At 42.5% G+C, this 20,712-nt stretch overlaps 1 protein-coding gene across 1 annotated transcript in view; it reads left to right on the forward strand.

Moving 5' to 3' along the window:
* Positions 1-20,712, forward strand: part of GIGYF2 (GRB10 interacting GYF protein 2) — a 153,986-nt gene that overhangs the window by 85,629 nt on the left and 47,645 nt on the right. The window contains exons 8-18 of the mRNA XM_065411184.1: positions 9,541-9,758; positions 9,850-10,012; positions 10,098-10,298; positions 10,618-10,808; positions 11,988-12,147; positions 15,372-15,538; positions 15,971-16,062; positions 17,132-17,239; positions 17,881-17,981; positions 18,539-18,639; positions 19,323-19,484. Coding sequence (XP_065267256.1) covers positions 9,541-9,758; positions 9,850-10,012; positions 10,098-10,298; positions 10,618-10,808; positions 11,988-12,147; positions 15,372-15,538; positions 15,971-16,062; positions 17,132-17,239; positions 17,881-17,981; positions 18,539-18,639; positions 19,323-19,484 — 1,664 coding nt within the window. The remainder of the gene's footprint in view (positions 1-9,540; positions 9,759-9,849; positions 10,013-10,097; positions 10,299-10,617; positions 10,809-11,987; positions 12,148-15,371; positions 15,539-15,970; positions 16,063-17,131; positions 17,240-17,880; positions 17,982-18,538; positions 18,640-19,322; positions 19,485-20,712) is intronic.

Genomic DNA, 20,712 nt, shown 5'->3' on the forward strand with positions numbered 1-20,712 from the left:
GCGCGTATGTCCTCCAGCCATTGAGCTTCATTTAAGAAGGAAACAAGATTTATTCTTTGAGTATGTGTCATTGTGGATCCCACTGTAGGTGTATATGCACTTCATACACGCGAGATCAGAATCTTTTGAATAGCGTTGTCTGGGGTCACGCATACAGCCTATGCCTCCTTTTGCTCCCATGTGAGGGCATAAAGGTTGAATCAGCCTTGACCCTTCCTCAGTTCCCTCCTACTGCCTGAGGCAACGAGATGGAACCGGGCATGAGTCAGACCGGCTACGCTTCCTTGAGCTTCAAACTTAATTCCACATTAGTTGTGTTTTGTGACGCTTCCTTCTTCACTTCCTTGTTTGTTTTCTATTGATTTTAATGTTCTTGGAAAATAAAGGGGGGGAGACAGCAAGACTTCCTGTATACTCCATTGCACAGCAGGGCAAGGCGCTTTGCCCCAACCACCACAGCAGACTCCAAGCCTTCAGGATTTAAGCTCTCTCTAACCTGAGAGGGACTGATCCGTTCATTGATGGTCATAATCAATGCCTTTCCTGTTTGCGGGAAGAGTTGCATCCATAAGTATGTGATGTGTAAATCATTCATGTTGAGGACTTGTAAGTCAAGGAAAGCATGTCTCAAACTTCACTCGCTGGGGCAATCAATGTGTGTTACCTCAGATGCGAAGGAGCTTCCAACTCTGAGGTACGCAGGAGGGGTCATTCTGAGTGCCCATTGAAGCAGACATTACATTCCAGGTGGGGAGAAGAATGTAGGAAAGAAAACCTCCTTATGACACCACTGCCATCGATACAATTGACTCCGGCAATCACTTGGCGCCAAAGCTGATGCCAGCACCCGAATGTATGGGTGAAACTGAAAGAGAAGGCTAAGCTGAGACCAGACATGGCTCAAAAATAGGTAAGAAGAAACACCACTTCTCTAAGAATAAGAACAAATCCTTCACCAAAGAGCAGTGCCGAGAGGACAGACATTGCCGACATCGGTGTTTGCAAAAGCACTGGCACTGACACAGAATTCAGAACCAAGATACCCCCACATGAAATCTGAGGGATCCCCCTCAGGGACAACATCAGCAAGAACACAGCACTAGGCACTGAAACCAGAGCAGAGACCTCATCCCTCAGTACTGCCATTTGAGGAATGCCGTTACTAGTTAGCATCTCCGATCTGTGCGTTCTCTCTGGCTTTGAGCAGAGAGGCCTCCCCGCTACCATTCACAAGTTACTTCAGAGTTGGCCCAGGAAAACCTCACCACAGGGCACTGACCTTGCACAGGCATGAATGGCAACTGGTTGACCAGGACATGACCCATTCAGCATGCCACCGTGGCCATACTGGCCCTATTGCCAATAGACTCTTTTTTTGTCACTGTGGACAACCCAAAATGCCAGAACTTTTGCTTTAGGGGAGGTCTGAATTCAGGATCACTACTAAATACCTTCCTTCTGCAGTGGAACAGGGGCTTGCTGTAGGCCTTCCCACTGATTCCCTTGATTCCCAGGGTGACTGCTAAAATCAAGAGACAAAGCCGCAGTCATTCTGGTGGTTCTGTACAGACAAAAGCAGATCAGGCTCACAAAGCTACTGTAGTTGTTCATCCAACTCCCAGGCCACAGAATCACAGCCATATATTCCGTCGAGACCTGAAATCACTGCACCTGACTTTGTGGTTGTTCACTGTCTAAGCACCAAGGACAGACTGCTCCCTATAGTTTCAAAAGTCCTATTTCAAAACAGGAAAACATCTATCAGAAGGACAAATTATTTCAAGTTGAAGAGGTTCTCGATATGGGCAGTCCAAAATGATCTACACCCAGCCCAGGCCTTTATACTTAAGATCATTGACTACCCAAAACATCTCAAGCAGGCAGGTCTCTCGCTCAGTTCTATCAAAGTCCACCTCGCAGCAACTTCAGCTTGTCACCTGCCTCTTAAGTCATGTGGGGACTTCTCTCACATCATTGTAGTGAAGTTGCTGAAAGAGTTGCTTCATACATATCCAGAGAACCCACTCCTGTCTGGGACATCAGTGTATTTTTGCTGACACTCTTTGAGCCTCTGTGAGTGCTCCCTGTACCCACCACACTCTGAAAACAGTCTTCCTAGTGGCTATCACTTTGGTCAAAACAGCAAGTGAGCACCACATGCTCATGGGTGCCCTTCCCTGTACAACATTCCATAGGGACAACGTGGTGCTGAGACCTCCTCTGAGAAATGTCCCTTCAGTAGTTTCAGAATTTCTCCTGAATCAATCGAAATTACATATTGACTTCCCAAAACTATATTTGGCATTGGGAGAAAAATTACACATACTAGATGTATCCAGTTGTCACCACTGGATCCCATAGCCCAACCTCCATCACTGCTGTTGGGTGTCTTTAGCTACCACCGGCTTTCAACTGAGAGGATTGTGATTGCTTTGCCCTTTAATGCCCTCACATAAGAGCTTGAGAAGTAACATGAATTGTGTGATCCCCAATGAATGCTGCTATTTTTAAAAAAATTCAGTCTTGTGCACATGAAACATGCGCACCTCCAGTGGCATCCACATTGTTGAGAGCATCTCAAAGAACAACAGTTACTGTAGGGTAAGGAGCCATTCTTACAATTACTACACACTCTTCTCCCCCCTCCATTATCCCTTCCCCTCAAACTGCTATCTGTTTGTTTTAGTAGTTAGTAATAAGCCTGAGGGCTAGACTAACATATTATCAGATGTTTTCTGTTACGTTGGTGGAGGAGAATGATTCATCCTGTCCTTTCCTCAGACATATTGCTGCTTTGTTGCACAGTTCAATTGTAATTAAAACTGCTAAAACAGCACCTCGTGACAATCCGATGTGAGGTGTTACCCAGGATAGGCTTGCACTCTAGGTGCACTTTTATCTAGTACCAACAAGTTACTCTTATAAAGAAGAACATACGGACCGTATGAAGTTAGAAGTTCAGAAGTTCATGTGTATGTCAAGAAGTTCCGTAGTACACAAACTCCATAGAAACATTCTGGAAGTTCTCTGTAGTTCACTTATAAGAAATCTTATTGCCTGTTTGAATTTTGATCTGTGTTGTAGATTGCTGGCCAAATTAATTATAGGTTAATCTAGTCAGAAATACTAGATCGGTATAAAATCTATCATTCTTAGACTGCTTCATACTTTGAAAGATCCTCTAGCATTTGAGAAGAAATTGCCAAACTCTTGACATGGAAGTGGATGAGTTAACAGGTATACCACAATGGTGTTTCAGCTCAGATGGCTACGGTTTTGTTTGAATTTTTCTCTTAATCAATAGTAGGTCACAGGCCCCTGAAAACAGTTTTAATACCTTCCTGTTTTTGCACTGAGCAATCAGTTTAAATTAACAATGGTGTAACCTGGTTCCACTTCTACATTTCAGTCTCTTTAGATATTACCAGCCATATGTGCTACAAAAAATAATCAATAAAGCCCTCCCAACAACTTGCCTGCCTCTGTTTATTTAGCTCAGCCTTTTCCTTTCAGAATTGCCTCTGCATATACCCACATACTAGGATGTATTTACCCGACTCCCTTTTATGGGTTTAGAACAGCGTAGATAAGTGTCAGGCCACACCGCACATGAATTTATGTATGGCTTACTTTTGCACAGGATAAGCAGCCTGCAGCTGTCCCAATTTCTTTTTGTTCCTTTTGTTAATAAATAGTGGGTATTCAAAATCCAAATCTTGTTTCCTAATCTTATGAGTTTATTTTTTGTACCATTTTAAATACTTTTTTATTGGTAGTTACCCAGTGAGAGGCAGTTGCCTACGGTCTGCTTAGCTTTTGAGACTTCAGTCAGGCATATTGGGATCAAGAAGACAGGCCAAAGTTACTGCTGGTAAAACAGTCTTTTTATACCTACAGACTTACCTTTTAACATCCTTGCTGAAATCTGCTTCATTGATTCTGAAGTTTTTAAGTGCCATGAATCCAGAATCTTAGGACTGGAAGGGACCTCATGAGGTCATCTAGTCCAGTTCCCTGCACTCACGGCAGGTCTAGGTATTATCTAGACCAGTGGTGGGCAAACTTTTTGGCCTGAGGGCCGCATTGGGTTTCCAAAATTGTATGGAGGGCCAGTTAGCAGAGGCTATGCCTCCCCAAACAGCCAGGCTTGGCCTGGCCCTGCCCCCTATCTGACCCCTCCTGCTTCTTACCTCCTGACGGCCCCCCGGGACTCCTGCCCCATCCAACCCCCCCTGTCCCCGACAGTCCCGGAACCCCCGCCCCTGACTGCCCCCTGCAACCCTATCCAACCCCCCCCTCATTCCTGACTGCCCCCCCAGAACCCCTGCCCCCATTCAAACCCCTGTTCCCTGCCCTCGACCCCATCCACACCCCTGCCCCCGACCACCACCCCAAACTCCCCTGCCCTCTATCCAACCCCCCCTGCTCCCTGCCTCCTTACCGTGCTGCCTGGCGCACCGGTGGCCCAGAGCGCCAGGACAGGCAGCCGCGCCACCCGACTGGAGCCAGCCACGCCACCGCACAGCATAGAGCACCGGGTCAGGCCAGGCTCTGCAGCTGCGCTGCCCCAGGAGCTCGCAGCCACGCCGCCCAGCGCATTGCGCCAGTGGTGGAGCAAGCTGAGGCTGCGGAGGAGGGGGAACAGCCGGGGAGGGGCCGGGGGCTAGCATCCCGGGGCAGAAGCTCAGGGGCTGGGCAGGAGGGTCCACCTCTGATCTAGACCATCCCTGACAGGTGTTTTGTCTAACCTGCTCTTAAAAATCTTCAACGATGGAGATTCCACAACCGCCCTAGGCAATTTATTCCAGTGCTTAACCACCCTGACAGTTGGGAACTTTTTCCTAATGTTCAACCTAAACCTCACTTGCTGCAATTTAAGCCCATTGCTTCTTGTCCTGTCCTCAGAGGTTAAGAAGAACAGTTTTTCTCCCTCCTCCTTGTAACAACTTTTTATGTACTCAAAAACTGTTATTATGTCCCCTCTGTCTTCTCTTTTCCAAACTAAACAAACCCAATTTTTCCAATCTTCCCTCATAGGTCATGTTTTCTAGACCTTTAATCATTTTTGTTGTTCTTCTCTGGACTTTCAGAAAAGATGTGGACAAATTGGAGAAATGTGGCGCCCAGAATATTTGAAATTAAACTTCTTTATCATCAAAGACCTTCATGTCACCCTTGCCACAGTTGGATCAATGCGCAGTTTTCTCTCCCTCTCCTGGAGATACCCAGCTGAAGCTGGGATCATACTCTGTCTTGATGGTCAGCCTCTGTGTCGATCTCTAGATTTCCAGTCCCAGTCTCTAAGGACTCCTCCCAGTAATGCACTGCCATGGCTTTCCAACTATTCTTATTGTTGAACAGAATCCGGAGAGAGCTCCAAGTGTCATACTTCAGAGAGTCCAGGGCTTCCTCCAAATCCCATTCTTGCACTCTCAGACAGTGCTCTGAGAAGAGTAGAGCCAGAGATTGGGAAGCATGATGGAGACACAACTGGGTTCCAGCACCATATCAGTTTCCTCATTGGCCGTATTTGATGCCTTGGGGGATGTCCCCGGCATCAAGTTGAACATCTCTGCTCCGTTATAGAAGGGAGGCTTCTCTGTACAGTTGCAAGAGGTCTTTTGTTGATACTGATCAACCTGCTGACACGGATTAGCAGACTTAGCTCGACCAGCTTCAGAGCAACAAGCGACCTTGGAGGTGGAAGACCAACTTCAGAAGATTTCTTCCTTGTTTCCTTTGAATACATCATCCTCGTCACCAGACGAGGTTCAGGTACTGGAGGTATCTTCCCCTGTATCTGATGACTTCATAGTCTACAAAGAGCTCCTCAGAAGAATGGCAGCTTCTCTTGGTAGAATTCCCAGAAGCTCATTGACATTCTCCACCCAGTTATGGCAGGAAAGGTAGCCCTTTCTATCAGTGAGGTCATTTTGCAGCCCATCAAGACCCTGGGCAAACCCTTTCATCACTTCCACCAATGGCTAAACTTACTGAATGCAAATATCAAATTCCATCCCAGGGGTTTGAGTAGGTTTATTCAGAACCTGTGGTAGGTTTACTAGTAGTAACTGCAGTAAATGAGAGAGACTGTCAAGGGTGGGCCAAAGTTCTACCCCCAAAGAAGGGAGTGCACAGAAACTAGACCTTATTAGGAGAGAGATGTATTCAATGGTGAGATTACAGCTCCACATTGTCAATCATCAGGCCTTATTGGCCCAGTATGACCATTCTAATGGGGAGGCAACATCTCTGTCTGTGAATAAATTGCCAGAAACCTCTAGGGAACCAGTTCCAGTCTCTTGTTGCAGAAGGTTATCAGGCCTTTCAATCAGCTCTGCAGGCTTCCTGGGGTGCAGTAGATTCAACAGCCGGAGCTACGGCAACACCGTGATAGCAGTAATGATGCGCTGTTATTTGTTGTTGTGGATTCCTGCAGAAGTACAGCACAGGATTGAGGGCCTCCTTTTCAAGGGCTGTGCTTTATTCTCATCCAAGATGGATGAGGCTTTATACGCAATAAAGGATTCTAGAGCAGTCTTAAGTCTGTAAGCCTTTCCATGCTGGCCCCACAGGGTACATCTATACTGCAATAAAAAACCCGCAGCGCCAAGTCTCAAAGCCTGGGTCAGTTGACTCGGGCTTGGGCTGCAGGGCTAAAAATTGCAGTGTAGATGCTTGGGTTGGAGTCCAGGCTCTGAGACCCACCCCCATTATGAGGTTTCAGAGTCCAGCTCCAGCCCCAGCCTGAACATCTATGTTTCAGTTTTTAACCCTGCAAGTCCGAGTTAGCTGACCTGCACCAGACATGATCTTTTATTGCATGTGTAGACATACCCAAAGAGAACAAAATATCATCCTCAATACCAACCGAGACAGCAGTTCTGCCCCTACCAGTAGCCTGATGTTCTAAATGCCAGCAACGGTCTCAGGAGTCTTCTGTCTCCCACCACCTCAGTCACGTCACCCAGGCAATGACAAGCCTTAAAGCAGCATGTTTGACTCCTTTTCAAGGACAGCACACTTACCAGTCCAGACCTTACTGGCCTTTCCCCTCCTTTTGGTTACAAGCTATCCCATTTTTTGCATGCATGGCAGTCCATCACCTTGGACAAGTGGGTGCTAAGCACAGTGGAATTAGGATATCCCTCAAGAGTCTGTACTAAAACAACAGAGTCTACACTTCTTGTCTAAGAGTTGTAGAAGTGCCACCTCCTTCATTGAGGAGGGGATTCTATTCCCAATACTTTCTAATACTCAAAGCCAGAAGGGGAATCAGACCCATCCTAAACCTTTGGAACCTATACAGATAAAGTTCCGTATGATGTCCCTGGCTTCTGTTGTCCCTTCCCAGTATCCCCGAGACTGGTATGCTGCTTTTGACTTACAGGATGCCTAGTTCAGTGTTTTTCTTCCCAAAACCACGTATATGCAAGGATGAACAAACGCTGTACATTTTGGATGTGCATCAAGCTTTGACTTTTTATCTGCACTGGACAAAGCCCTTTTGGGTTTCTTTCCAGCTTTTTGTTTTCTATGCAAAACAAATGACAGGTCATCCTATTATAGTAGTGACTCTCAAAATGGAGTACCAGCTGCATTACTTTATTATTTTATGCTGCAAAGAGCATAGCACCTCCTGAGAAGTTGACAGCACACTCATCCAGAGCGCATTCAGCCTCCATAGCGTTTGTGGGAAATGTCCCTATTGTGAACTTCTGCAGAGCAGCAACATGATCCTCTGTCTATACGTTTACTAGACAGTATGCAGTACCGCTGTATCAAGAAAGATGGGAATGTAAGAAAAACCGGTCCTTGCAGTCCATTTTCCAATGAGACTTCAAGCTCCACTGCCTTGGATAATTGGGAGTCTCTTACAGTGTAATGGGACGTATGCAAGCACTCCTGAGAGGAAAAAAATGGTTGCTCAACTTCTTGTAAGTGTTGCTCTTTGAGATGTGTTGCATATGTCCATTACGTGACCCATCCTTGTGCCCTAATTAATCAGATACTATCACTTGGTTTTTGGTGCAAAGGAACTGAAGGAGGGGTGGGGTGACTCTGCCCTTTATATCCTCCATTAGAAGCACAAGGAGACGGGGGTTGGGCAGGGCTGCCTGTACGTGTACTGCTAGGGAAAACTCTCCTGAACTGATACACAAGCCGTGCACACACACCTACAGAGTAATGGGCATATATAACACATCTTGAAGAATAGTTTTGAGAAGGTAACTGTTTTTTCCCTTGTGCTTCTATTTTGCTGTCATATCTAGCATTGTTGGTTCTTCACCGAATGGAATTTCCTTCTTCTTATAGTTAAGACATAGTTTTAGTTCAGTGTACATTTGCCATTTAGTTGTTTCACACAGGTTGTTTTCATTCCTCATCATTTTAGAGGGACTTTCAAGTTTTGGAAATTTCCTTAGTCTTATCAGGATTTTGGAATGTTTTGCTTTAAATTCTGTAAAAATGTTCACAAATAATGTAAGAATTCAACACAAAACATGCCACCTTTTATAATCTCTACATTTTCTTAGTTTACCATTTAGAAAATTTTTTTTACGGTTCCTTTCCAGTTACCTGTATGTTTTAGGCCTCATCAAGAGTGTTAGGACTTGCTACTTTCCATCAGAAAGGATCTTCCAAAGAAATGTATTTATTAAAGAGAAAAATATCTGTTACTGGAGTTCTCTGAAATATATTTACCCCATTAATCCATACTTATTGAATCTACATTTTTGCTTAAGCATTTCTAGAGATTTTAATCCAGAATGAAAAGTTCTGAGGGAACAAGCTCTAAGTTTTTTAAAAACTCTTTTACTTTAAATCAGAATCAGAAATAAAATAGAACAGACTTTTGCATATCAGAGTACTTGTAAAGGTTGCGTCAAAATATTAATTGACTGTATTGCACAACCCATCTAATATATGTTTTTAAGACATAAACAGAGCATATTAAGCTATATATCTAACCATAAAAATAGGAATAGAAAATATATACGCAATGTGTCTGAGCCGATATTGGAGCCTTACCCTTTGCATTTCCTTGTTAAAATGTAATTTTAACAGCTCCACCTTAATTTTCACTGACTATTGTTTACGTTAAATTTCCTGGATTTGTAAATTTAAAATAAAGAAAAATGGTGGGGGGGAAGCAAAGGAAGCATTCTTCATTCCATCCTTAAATATACCAGTCACTGATGGCTAGTGTAGTTATCCTACTGAATCAAATCATGCCTAATTTTGTAGGTCTCATTTTGGTGCTTTGGCTACGTTTCATGACATGCAACGCCTTCTTAGGCTAACTACCTTTTTTTTTTTTTTAACAGTGACTTCAGATGTGGGGCTTTATAAAGGGAAATACTCTAAGAACTCCAACTATTTTTTCTTTAAAATGCCCATTGACAGATGAATTGTACCCTGTAGTGGTGGTCTGAATTTTTGTCACAATTTGTCCTCTTTTTCCCTACCCTATCACCCTTCCAAATAAGTTTTTGTCCCGTGAGACTGTCTTGTAAAGTTACTTTCCCCCTCCTTTAGACGGTCCTCGTTCTGCAGGCTGGCGAGAACCTATGGAGAGACGGCGAAGGTTTGAATTTGATTTCCGAGACCGGGATGATGAGCGGGGTTACCGACGAGTGCGGTGTGGCAGTGGCAGTATGGAAGATGACAGGGACAGTCTCCCTGAATGGTGCTTGGAAGATGCAGAAGAAGAAATGGGAACATTTGACTCATCTGGGGCTTTTCTCTCATTAAAGGTGAGAACCTTCCTTGCATCCTGTATATGATGTGAATAGATTTCCTGTTGTGGCAAGTAGTCTGCAAAGTTATTTGTGTTTGTGTCTATAGAAGGTTCAGAAGGAGCCAATCCCCGAGGAACAGGAAATGGATTTCCGACCTGTGGAAGAAGGTGAGGAACCTTCTGACTCTGAAGGGGGTCATGGTGAAGAAGCCAAAGAGCTTGAAAAGACTACCAAGAGGGAGGGGGATAAAAGAGATACAATAACAGCAGGTAAGAATGATTTCTTAGGTATCCATAATACACTGCATTCTTAAATTTCAACCTCCTAAATTAAACCAAAACCTTCAAATGTTAGAGGCAGCAGAAGAAGCAGTCAGAGCATCTTCGCCGTCTACCCAGTCAGGTACTCCACCAAAACTCCAGCCACAAGAACCACTACAGGCCAGTCTATTTGAGAGGAAGGAAGAGTGTGTACCAGAACGAACAGAAAAAATGGAAGATAAAGAGAATCAAATGGTGAACACTCCGCCATCCAAAGTGCCCAGTAGAGGAGAAGGTAATAGACTGAGATGCATATGACGTTTGGTGGTATCCCTGGGAGGGAGTAGTGGTTAGATTATATCTTCAGAGAGATGACAAAGGTGGGTATTTGGAGCAGAAAACTTGCCGAGTTAATCAGCTGCTCTCTTAAGGTTTGTTGAAAGTGCTTCCAATTTTTATTAAATTGGCTGGGAGAGCTTTATTCTAGTGCTTACAGGTTACTGTGTGTTATTTTTCTCAAACGTTTAACTTTGTAAGAACTATTTTCCTATGATCTGTATGTATGTTGTATGTGTCAGAGGAATTTCATGGCCCACTTTTAATTCTTTCTCTAGATCTGACTCCTGCTGTTCAACCTTTGCCACAGATCTCTCCAGCTACAGTTTCTCCTGTTCATCTTTCTCCTCCTCTTTCCAATACAAATCCTGCTCTAAAGCCAGTTCAGACATCAGTCTCAGCTGCTCCGGGCATGGGCAACATTCCTGCTGATCCAGATGATGAAGAGGGTCTCAAACACTTAGAGCAGGTAGAATTTCTCTAATTTTTGAAAATTCCTCTTCTCTTTACAGAATATCAGACAATGGAAGAACACTGAATGAATGAGCCGTTTCTGATGGAACTATTAAAAAAAAAAAAAATAGGGCAGTGTAAAGTCCTTTGTGGGCAATAGTTTTTCAAGTCCTTTCATACTCAGGTTACTTCTGTGCTATAGTCATTATGTTGAGTCAAAAATCAAAGCATGTAGTTCAATTTCTTAATATTGGAGGTTCCCTCCGGCACTGTTTGCTTCCAGTGGAGTTCAGGTAACAATTTATTCCTGTAGCAAATGTCATAAATCTGGCAATCAGTAACCCTCTCTCACCATTATAATCTGTTACTAGAGATTCCATTCAGTAATATATCATGAATTAACCAAAGTGTCATAGCATGTAGTTCAGTTTCTTAATATTTGAGGTTCCCTCTGGCACTGTTTGCTTCCAGTGGAGTTCAGGTAACAATTTATTCCTTTAGCAAATGTCATAAGTCAAGTCATAGATCTGGCATTCAGTAACCCTCTCTCACCAGTATAATCTGTTACTATAGATTCTATTCAGTAATATATCATGAATTAACCAAAGTATCATAGCCTTCAATAACAAGTAGACTTTCTGTATGCCCAGATCATGTGATGGAGTATTTTAGAAATCATGTAAGAAAAAGTTTCAGATAGGCATGTTTTCCTTGTCATGTATAAATGGCATTCTGTAACAGCTGAATAAAAGGGATCATAGTCTAGTCTAGTGATTAGTAGTAGATGAAGCTTCTCCCATGCTAGTATATCCATTTCTGTGTTCTGTTCCTGACTCTGTCATTGGTTGTAGGAGACCCATTGGGCAAATCCCTTCAATATCTCTTTGATCAGCTTATCCATATGTAAAATGGGCACAATATCTAACTCACAGGGTTATTGAGAGACTTCAGTGTTTCTAAAGCCATTGGAGAGACTTGCATAGAGTTGCTGTAGAGGTGTGGAGTACGTTATTAAAGGTGCAGTTCTCCAGTCTGTTAACCCCCTTGTAGCCCACCAAATATGGGTTTTGAGCTTTCTAGTCCTGAAGTTTGTGATTGACACCAGGCTATTTGGATAGTTTCATCTTATGCCATCATGTGTGCGCACTAATTGTAATACAGTTTTTTCTAACATGTCTCTTGCTCTCTACTGCAGCAGGCAGAGAAAATGGTGGCATATCTGCAGGACAGTGCATTGGATGATGAGAGACTAGCAGCAAAACTTCAAGAGCACAGAGCAAAGGGTTCCTCCATGCCATTACTCCATGAAGCCATGCAGAAGTGGTACTACAAGGATCCTCAAGGAGAAATTCAGGGTAGGTCTGTGCCCTTTCCACTTCCTCTTTTGCGTCACAGAACTGTTAAGAGAAGTTCACAACAAATTTATTCAACCCCAAAAATGTACCAAAAGAGAGCTGTGCTACTGTGTAGGGAGAAGAGCCATTGGTGCAGGGATTTCACAGCTCTAGTGAGAGAGATTTAGAGGAGCTATCCCTTTACCCAGTACATCCCATGCCCTGTAGATTGCCTTATGGCTCATTAGACTCTTCTGTAAGTTTAGGTTAAGATAATTTAAGATTTGTTCTCTTACATGTCAGTAGCTAATTGGACCTCCTGATACCATGGGACTGAAAATCTATAGACACTTGCATGTTTAGCTGTCAGTATTGGAAAATACTCAATAAACTTGCTGTGACACACAAAAGATAGATTTCCTGACATCAGTGTCCCCAGACAAGCTCCTGAAAGTGAGTTAAGATATCTCCCATCATTTGTGTATTGAAGATGTAGAAACAATGCCATTAAACAAGAAATATTGTGTAAGTACTTTATTTTCCAAAAGATAAATGGGGATGTGAGAGCTGCACTTGATCTAAATTGATCAACATATTCGAGGTGGAAAAAGAAGTTCATAGTAGAAGAAATCTCTGTGAGGAACTTACTGATATCAGTAGATTTTAAATTTAACACACCAGCATATAACCCAATTGGGAGAGTCATCCCATTTACCTGCATTTCTGCTATCTCTTGTGATGCTTCAAGTCCCGGAGTCTTTACTAAAATAAGAATGAGGCTGGGGGCACTCCCATGGGAGTTGGAAATAGGCATTTGACTATTGTAGGACACCTATGTATCGGAGACCTCTTGAGGAAAACCGTTCATACAGGGCACTAAACCACCATAATCTTCCTACAATAGCATGGATTTCTGGTAGGGATGTAAACAGCATTTAAAAAAAAAAAAAAAAAGGTAAAAGTTTAAACGGTTAAAATTTAACCGGTTAAACATTTAACCATTAAGGAGTTCACAACATAGGCGGGGAACTAGTGGTACAGGTGTGTATGTGTGCTGCAGCACACCCGTTTTTTACACAGGGTCCTGGCAGCCTGGACTCTGGGCGCGGGCAGCCAGCGGAGTTTAAACATTAACCGAATACATTACCAATAAAACTGATGCTTATTGGTTAACCGGTTAACATTTTACATCCCTAGTTTCTGGTCAATGTGGAGAACAACCACCTGTTTCTAATACTGAAGGCGCAACACCTGAAAGTAACTCTGGACACAGCCAAAGATCATATCTTAATTTCCAATGACCTGCAACTGAAAATTGCTGACTTGATTCAAAAGTCAGCTACATCTTGATCAATAGTAAGCTTCTTAATGCAGCTCCAGGATATGCTAGTTTTGTGTGGGCAAACTCTCCAGTGGGCCTGTATCAACCAGGTCATTAAAGATTTCTACTCCCTTTCTAACTTTGTCCCATTCTGTGCCACTGCAGCCTTTGTCAATATTTATACCAAAGGCATCTCAATAACCGGTCATGTCTCAGAGGCTTGCAGTCTGTACAGAGTTGTTTAGTTAATTCTCCCTTCCAGGGATCCCACTCACTCTTATGAACATTCTACTGTACAGGCTATTAGTATGCAAAGGTCTAGAGAGGAAGAATCACATTCTTACCTGGGAATCCTTTCTTGGACCTTGTATATCTAGCAATTCCACCCTGTCAAGATTACACTGGAAAAGCCATAGAATAATTCATTTATTCTCTAAAGTTCAGTCAGATGCCTAAGTAAGTAGCTAACCTAATTTATTGTGTGCAATTTTGCAAACTATCTACTTTGGGTAGATTTTTTCCAAGAGTGGTCTGTGCCTGGCCCAGCGTCAGAGGTATTGCTTGCCTTCAAGCTTCTAGGGGTGATAGGAAACACCTCTGTGAAGTTTCTGGACATAAAGGGTATAGGGAAGGAATTTCCCAGGTGAGCTTATTAATATTTGCTCATATGGTAGAGCCTAGAGGCATCAATCTGTCTTAATTTGTGCTTGACACTGTACGTACAACGAAATATCAGTCCCTGACCCAAAGAGCTTGCACTCTAAGCAAAGAGTGAATATATTCTCTAAAAATGCCAACTGTGCAGGGTTCTCATTCCTGGGTCTGAGCTCAAAATGGGAAGAGTTCCCCTGTTTCTAAAGGTGTTTAGACCGATGAAGTCCATGATAGTGGAGCAGAGTGCAACTCAGGCCCCTGCTTGAATGTTGCTTGCCACCCACTGCCACAAGTACATGTTGCCCTCTGAATGATTGGGAGTTCCTCCTTGACTGAAGTTGGAAAAAGAGCTCCTGTGGAAGGCTGTGCCATATTGGAATCTGGTGAAGAGCTGGACCATTGAGTATAATTCATTGTTGTTTGGATTTGGCATCTAAAAAAGAACACTATCCAGCTTTTCAGGTGTTTTTCTTTTTGGATATCCCTCATGGCTCTTATTCTACAGGAGAGAGAATCCTCCACAGGGGAAGATTACTTAGTCTGTTATTCTGCTTCTCTGAAGACATCCTCTTGCAGGATTCTTACTAACCCTCTGTTCTCTCCTCACATTGGAGGTTACCTTTTTTCAGGTGTATTTCTTTGCATAGTTTTGATCTGACGTTGGCTATCTTTAATGGTTTTGTGAGGGTTTGTCTCCATTGCGTTTGAAAGAAGTGACTGGAATGTTCAGTGGATAGCATTTATACTGAGTAGGGGGGGGGAAGTACCGCTTCCAGTGGGTGGGGTCCTGCCTCTTTACACCATTACTTAAAAAAAAAAAAATAGTCTTCAGATCTGAGGGAATTCTGACAGTCTTCTGCTAAGAAGCTAAAACCCAGGAACAAGAATCTTACAAAATATCTTCAGAGAAGCAGAATTACAAGGTAAGCAATTTTCCCTTTCCTTCACCTTGCTGCTACTAAAATATTATCCCAAAGTGTGTATTCTATTATACAGAAAAATGGTGTACAAGTTGCACCATATAAATCATACACATTACCTTTATTGTCAGAAGTGCTGAATTAACTCTGTTATTTGAAGGAACAGATCTAGGATCTGGAATAAATGTGCAGTCCCATAAATCATTCAGAACAGTAGAGCAAGGCGGACTTGGAAGGCAGGAGCCACTGACATTTAGATATTGTATCTATTTTAAGAGTTCCATGCTCTTGGTTCCCTGCATACTGAACTTGACTTTTGTTTCTTCACGTATTGGCTGGTGATATTGCAGGTCCCTTCAGTAACCAGGAGATGGCAGAGTGGTTCCAGGCTGGGTATTTTACTATGTCCCTATTAGTAAAGAGAGCATGTGATGAGAATTTCCAGCCACTTGGAGACATCATGAAAATGTGGGGCAGGGTTCCCTTCACTCCAGGTCCAGCACCACCTCCACATCTGGTAAACACTTGACAATCATCACAAGTCAAACAATGATTTTTTTTTAAATGAGAAATGTTATTCTTTGAGTACTGTCATAAATGCTTGATCTTGGAAGTTCATGTGTTCTCAGCATCAAGTTTGGAATCCTCTGGAAAACAGCAGCTCTTGGAGGAGAGGGGAGGGATCACTGCTTTCACTTAATTTTAAGCATATACTTATGTGTGTTATATCGAGGCATTAGAGCTTAGTCCTGATGTTTGATAAAAACTGTGCATCTCTGCCTTTTCAACTACTGCATGATTTTTTGCATGGTCAGAAGTTTTGATCAAAATGCATTCTGATCTTTACATACTGATGGGTGTACTATTTGTCCTTTCCATCACCTGTTGAGAGCAATATTAGAAGTTGTAAATATTCACGCAGTTAATAGTGGCTTATTCCCAAACACAGGGCGAGATGGACCAGGAGCGACTAACTAGACAACAAGAACTTACGGCTCTGTACCAAATGCAGCACCTCCAGTACCAGCAGTTTTTGATACAGTAAGATCACCAGTCTGAGATCTACTAGTGGCTGTGTTCTGCTCTGCAGTTTTAATAAGCCGGGTTCAGCTTCTGCACATTGTTTCCCTGGGCAGTAGGGCTGGGAATGCTGCAACTCCAACAACAGTGGCCTTACAACCTAGAGCTAGCTACCTAAGGCATACTTTATGGTGTCGTCTTATTCCTTAAGCAGTACATAATTACTCTGGTGATCAATGTTCGCTCGCTCTCTCTCCCTCCCTCCCTCATATAGCAACTTGCCTGGTCAAAATGAATCCTGACCCTCCTTGCAAATTGTGTTTTGGGGATTTGGAGTCAGGTAGGACAGAACATCTTCGGTGTTGTCAGGCACATAGAAAACCCCATGCAGAACACTCTTTTTCTCTGTTGACTCATTGTTTCTTGGAGATGCGGGGAACTATTGAAGACTATAGCTTGATATCAATTTTTGCCCAGTGAGGTGGGAATTGGAGTCCCTGGGGTCTGGCCCATTTCTAACAACTTGTATGGGAGGAGGCTAGAGTAAAGAAAGCAATTAAAGATTGGATAGCTTTTTTGATTGTGCTAAAGATGTATGCCAGTTTCATGATCTTTGAATGATGGTTGTTAATATAGGATTGCTAATGTCAAGAGGTCTGTGATTATAATGGGAACATGGACATGACTAGATATTTTACAGCTAGCTGGACAATTACAAAAGTAGGGTTAGCATATGAATTATCTCTATCAATTTTGGGGAAAGCGAAGTGCAGAAGGAGGTAGGAATGGTACAAAGTATAGAATTGGAAAGGAATAGTCAGATTGCATGGTTGGAAGTGAGAGGGACGAAATTTTGTTCTGCCCACATAGGCCAGTTTACTGTGGGGTTTTTTTTATACCCTAACTCTTCTCAGATCCCATTTTGTGGTGTCCTTCAGGAATCAGTGTGAGCACATATAGATTGGTTTATTGGATTAGTGGGGATTAGACTGGATGGAGACTGAGGATAATGTGGGACTTCCACAAGTGGGATGTTGCATAGTTAGATACAGTGAATAAATTCCATTGAGACTCTGCTTCTCTTTTGAAGACAACAATATGCACAGGTGTTGGCACAGCAGCAAAAAGCAGCCCTCTCATCCCAGCAGCAGCAGCAACTGGCTCTCCTCTTGCAACAGTTCCAGGCCCTGAAGATGAGGTGAGTGTTCAGACCTCGACTGATTACTCTCCAACTTAGACTGTGGTTGTTAGTGTGATGTTCTCCTGTTGCCTACACGTGTCTGTTTCAGAATTGCTTGGTCATATCTAGGGTTGTGCGTTCAACTTTTTTCCAGGCAGTGTGGGTGTGAATTATACAAAAGCTGATGGATATTGAATACTTTTTTGTCCATGGCTTCTATCTGGGAGAGGACTTAGGAAAATGAGAAGACTCTTCCAGTTGAAATCCTGGCTTGGCACTGTTATGGGGGAAATTGTCACCAAAGTCCTGATCAGCATTGGTAAAAACCCTGTTATGAGGACACACAATGTGCTGGAATTCAACTAGCAGAGGCAGGTCAATTTTATAATTTCAGATGCCATTGAAAATGGTAGCCTGTGAACTACTGTTTGTAGTATCATATTGGGCGACTAACCCAGCACTTGACTGAATAGTCTTCAGACAAGAGAGAACTTTCTGCGTAGTACTGTCAGCATCAGGTTTTTGTCTTAAATAAAGGCTTGTAGGGAGGGGAATGAAGGAAAATGCAATGACGTTACTGAACTAAAAATTTCCACTGTGTGTTCAGAGTAGACCTGTCTTTGGAAGTGGCATGTTGAATCTTCTTGTTTGTACTACAGAATATCTGAACAGAACCTGATGCCGTCTGTAACAAGGTCTGTGTCAGTGCCGGATGCTAGCTCAATTTGGGAGCTTCAGTCCACAGCCTCACAGCCCACAGGTAAGAGACTACTTCTAGTAAAGTCCCTAGATCCAGAACCAGAGCCTTTCTTTTGAACTATTGCATCTCTTTTTGACACTTGCTGGAAGTGAGATAGATCAGCGTTTGGGTATGTCAGCTTCCATTAGAAATGAAAAACAGGTCTTCAACTCATCTCATGCTCGAGGATAAATTCCATTTTGAATAGCTAAGGAGGGCAAGGCGATAAAGCTGTGCATCATCACCAGAGATCTTCAGCCAAAGAGATGTAAAAATGTAGCAAACTTAATTTTGTCCAGGATTTGGTGGTAAAGCCCAGCCTAGCCCCCTCACCTTGGTGCTCCTGTGCCTCCCAGGAAAGTGTTGGGGTGATCAGGCCTTGCTCCTGGGGTAGTAAGGAAGTATGGCCTCTTACTGAACATAATTATAAGAGTGCAGCACACCATTATGTTTTCAGTGTAATAACCAGAATACACAAGACTTCCCTCTGTAGTTGGCTTCTGCTAGTGTGCTTACTATTGCTTGTGAATATTAATTATCCTGTTGTCTGTACGGTCTTACTTTTCTTTGCTTTCCAGTCTGGGAAGGAAGCAGTGTCTGGGATCTCCCCATTGATACTGCAGCTCAGGGACCAGCTCTAGAACAACTTCAGCAGCTCGAGAAGGCCAAAGCTGCGAAGGTCAGACTATCATTCATCCTGGAAAAAATGAGTTACACTGTAGAAGGACCCTGTTGATGTTCTAAATTAATAGTTATATTTTTATACTTGTGAATAAAACTTTCCCAGACATCTTTCAAGGGTCTTAAAATGGGATTATTTTGAATGTTGGGTCAAACCTAAACATTCAAATTAAACTTCCCCCTTTGCTGTCAGAAGTGGGTAGGAGCAGTAACTGTCAGACCTCACTGCTAGTCTTAATCCCAACCTCTTTTTGCACGAATCGGTTTAGGGAATAGTGAGTGCTAATTGTTGGGGCCATTCACAGATATTCTGGTACCTTTTATGAGTCATGGTACAAAATGGTGTAGGATGTACTATTTGGGGATAACCTCATAGCAACTCTTCATAGCCTCTTAATTCAGGAATAGTTTTAAGGAGTGGCATAGGAGAACTGATTTGGAGAATAAAAAGTTGTGGTAGACCCCCAAGAAATCACTGTAAAGAATGTTATAGGAATGTAGTCCATAGGGGCAACTCAGATCTGCCCAGGTGATTCCCAGGTGGAATCACCAACAAAGAATGGTGTTGATCCACCATCTTTTAAGATACTGTAGTCTCAGCAGGAATCACTGCAAAGAATGGTGTAGGAGTGCTTTACCTACTCTAGTCTTGTATCTAATTGTAATTTTATATAATTGTAGCTAGAGCAGGAGAGGAGAGAAGTGGAAATGAGGGCCAAACGAGAAGAGGAAGAGAGAAAAAGACAGGAGGAACTTCGAAGACAACAAGAGGAGCTACTTAGGAGGCAACAGGAGGAAGAGAGGAAACGACGAGAAGAGGAGGAGCTGGCACGAAGAAAGCAGGTGAGGTTTTTCAACACAGTTTAAAACTAAATCTATGTAAGTATTAATGCAGTTCTGTAGGAAAACCCACCTCCAAAATCTTGTGCGGTCTGATTTATCTCTAAAAAGTATGTGTGAAGACAGTTTATAAGAAGTATTTTTACCATGGGTATGTTGTTGAAATATATTTCCTTTTCAGTACTCCGTCTTAGCATGAGAAACTTGCCAGAGATTTCAGAACTGGGTTTTTGTGTCTCTTGACAGTTCCAGTTCAAATTGGGTTCTGCTTTTGTTCATGAGTTAGGTAGGTTTATTCTGTGTCGGATTATGTAGTAATTCTCCAAAATGGCTCTGAATTTAGGTTTTAATTGATTACAGTACAGTATATACTACTGTAATGAGGAATGTATACAATATACCTTCCTCACTATGGTATATACAAGGAGGAAACCCCAATCAACCCTGATTTTTGGACATCTACATAAAACTCAAAAAATGCTAAAAAATCAACCCCCCAAAATGAAATTAATAAACAAAGAAAAAGAGAGACCCTAATTATAATTTTATGTTACATCTATACTCACCTTGTCATAGTTGAACTCCCATGCTGGGGATTAGAAATATGTACAATTAACCACTTCTGTCGTATTCACTTTTCTTCACAGAATATTGACATCCCAGTTAGTTTACAAATAAATTCACTAGCCCATGTAAAGTCAATTTCACAAAATAGGAGTCCAGCTGTACTTTACTAGTTTTGTTACTGAATTAAATAAGAAAATGAATAAAATGTCATGTTTTGAATTTACCTGATGCTGCCTCAGAGTACACAGGCCTTGGTGATAAAGATTATTGGCCATTCTCTTGTATTTGTGAGGGTGAAAAGTTTCCTTTGGAAAAATGACACTGGGGAGCATTGGATTCTATTGGATTAGGTATAGTACTGGGGTTTGGAGATATGGGTTCTGTTTATTGATCTGATCTGGGTGATGTTGGGTAAGTCACTTAACCTCTCTGTGCATTTTGTTTTCTCCTCTATAAATCAGGACATTTTTCCTACTTCACCTGGAGGCTGCAGTGCTTAGTGAACATGTTTGTACTGTGCTTTAAAAATGTAAAACACTATATTAGTATTATTACCTAAGCAAAAATCTGCATTGAACTGGCTGAGCAGATAACATTTTTGGAAAGTGTGTCTATATTTTTGCAGTTCATATAAACAAAAACAAAACTTTGGAAAGCCTAGAAA

The sequence above is a fragment of the Emys orbicularis genome, chromosome 9, assembly GCF_028017835.1.
Source record: "Emys orbicularis isolate rEmyOrb1 chromosome 9, rEmyOrb1.hap1, whole genome shotgun sequence".
NCBI classification, from domain to species: domain Eukaryota; kingdom Metazoa; phylum Chordata; order Testudines; family Emydidae; genus Emys; species Emys orbicularis.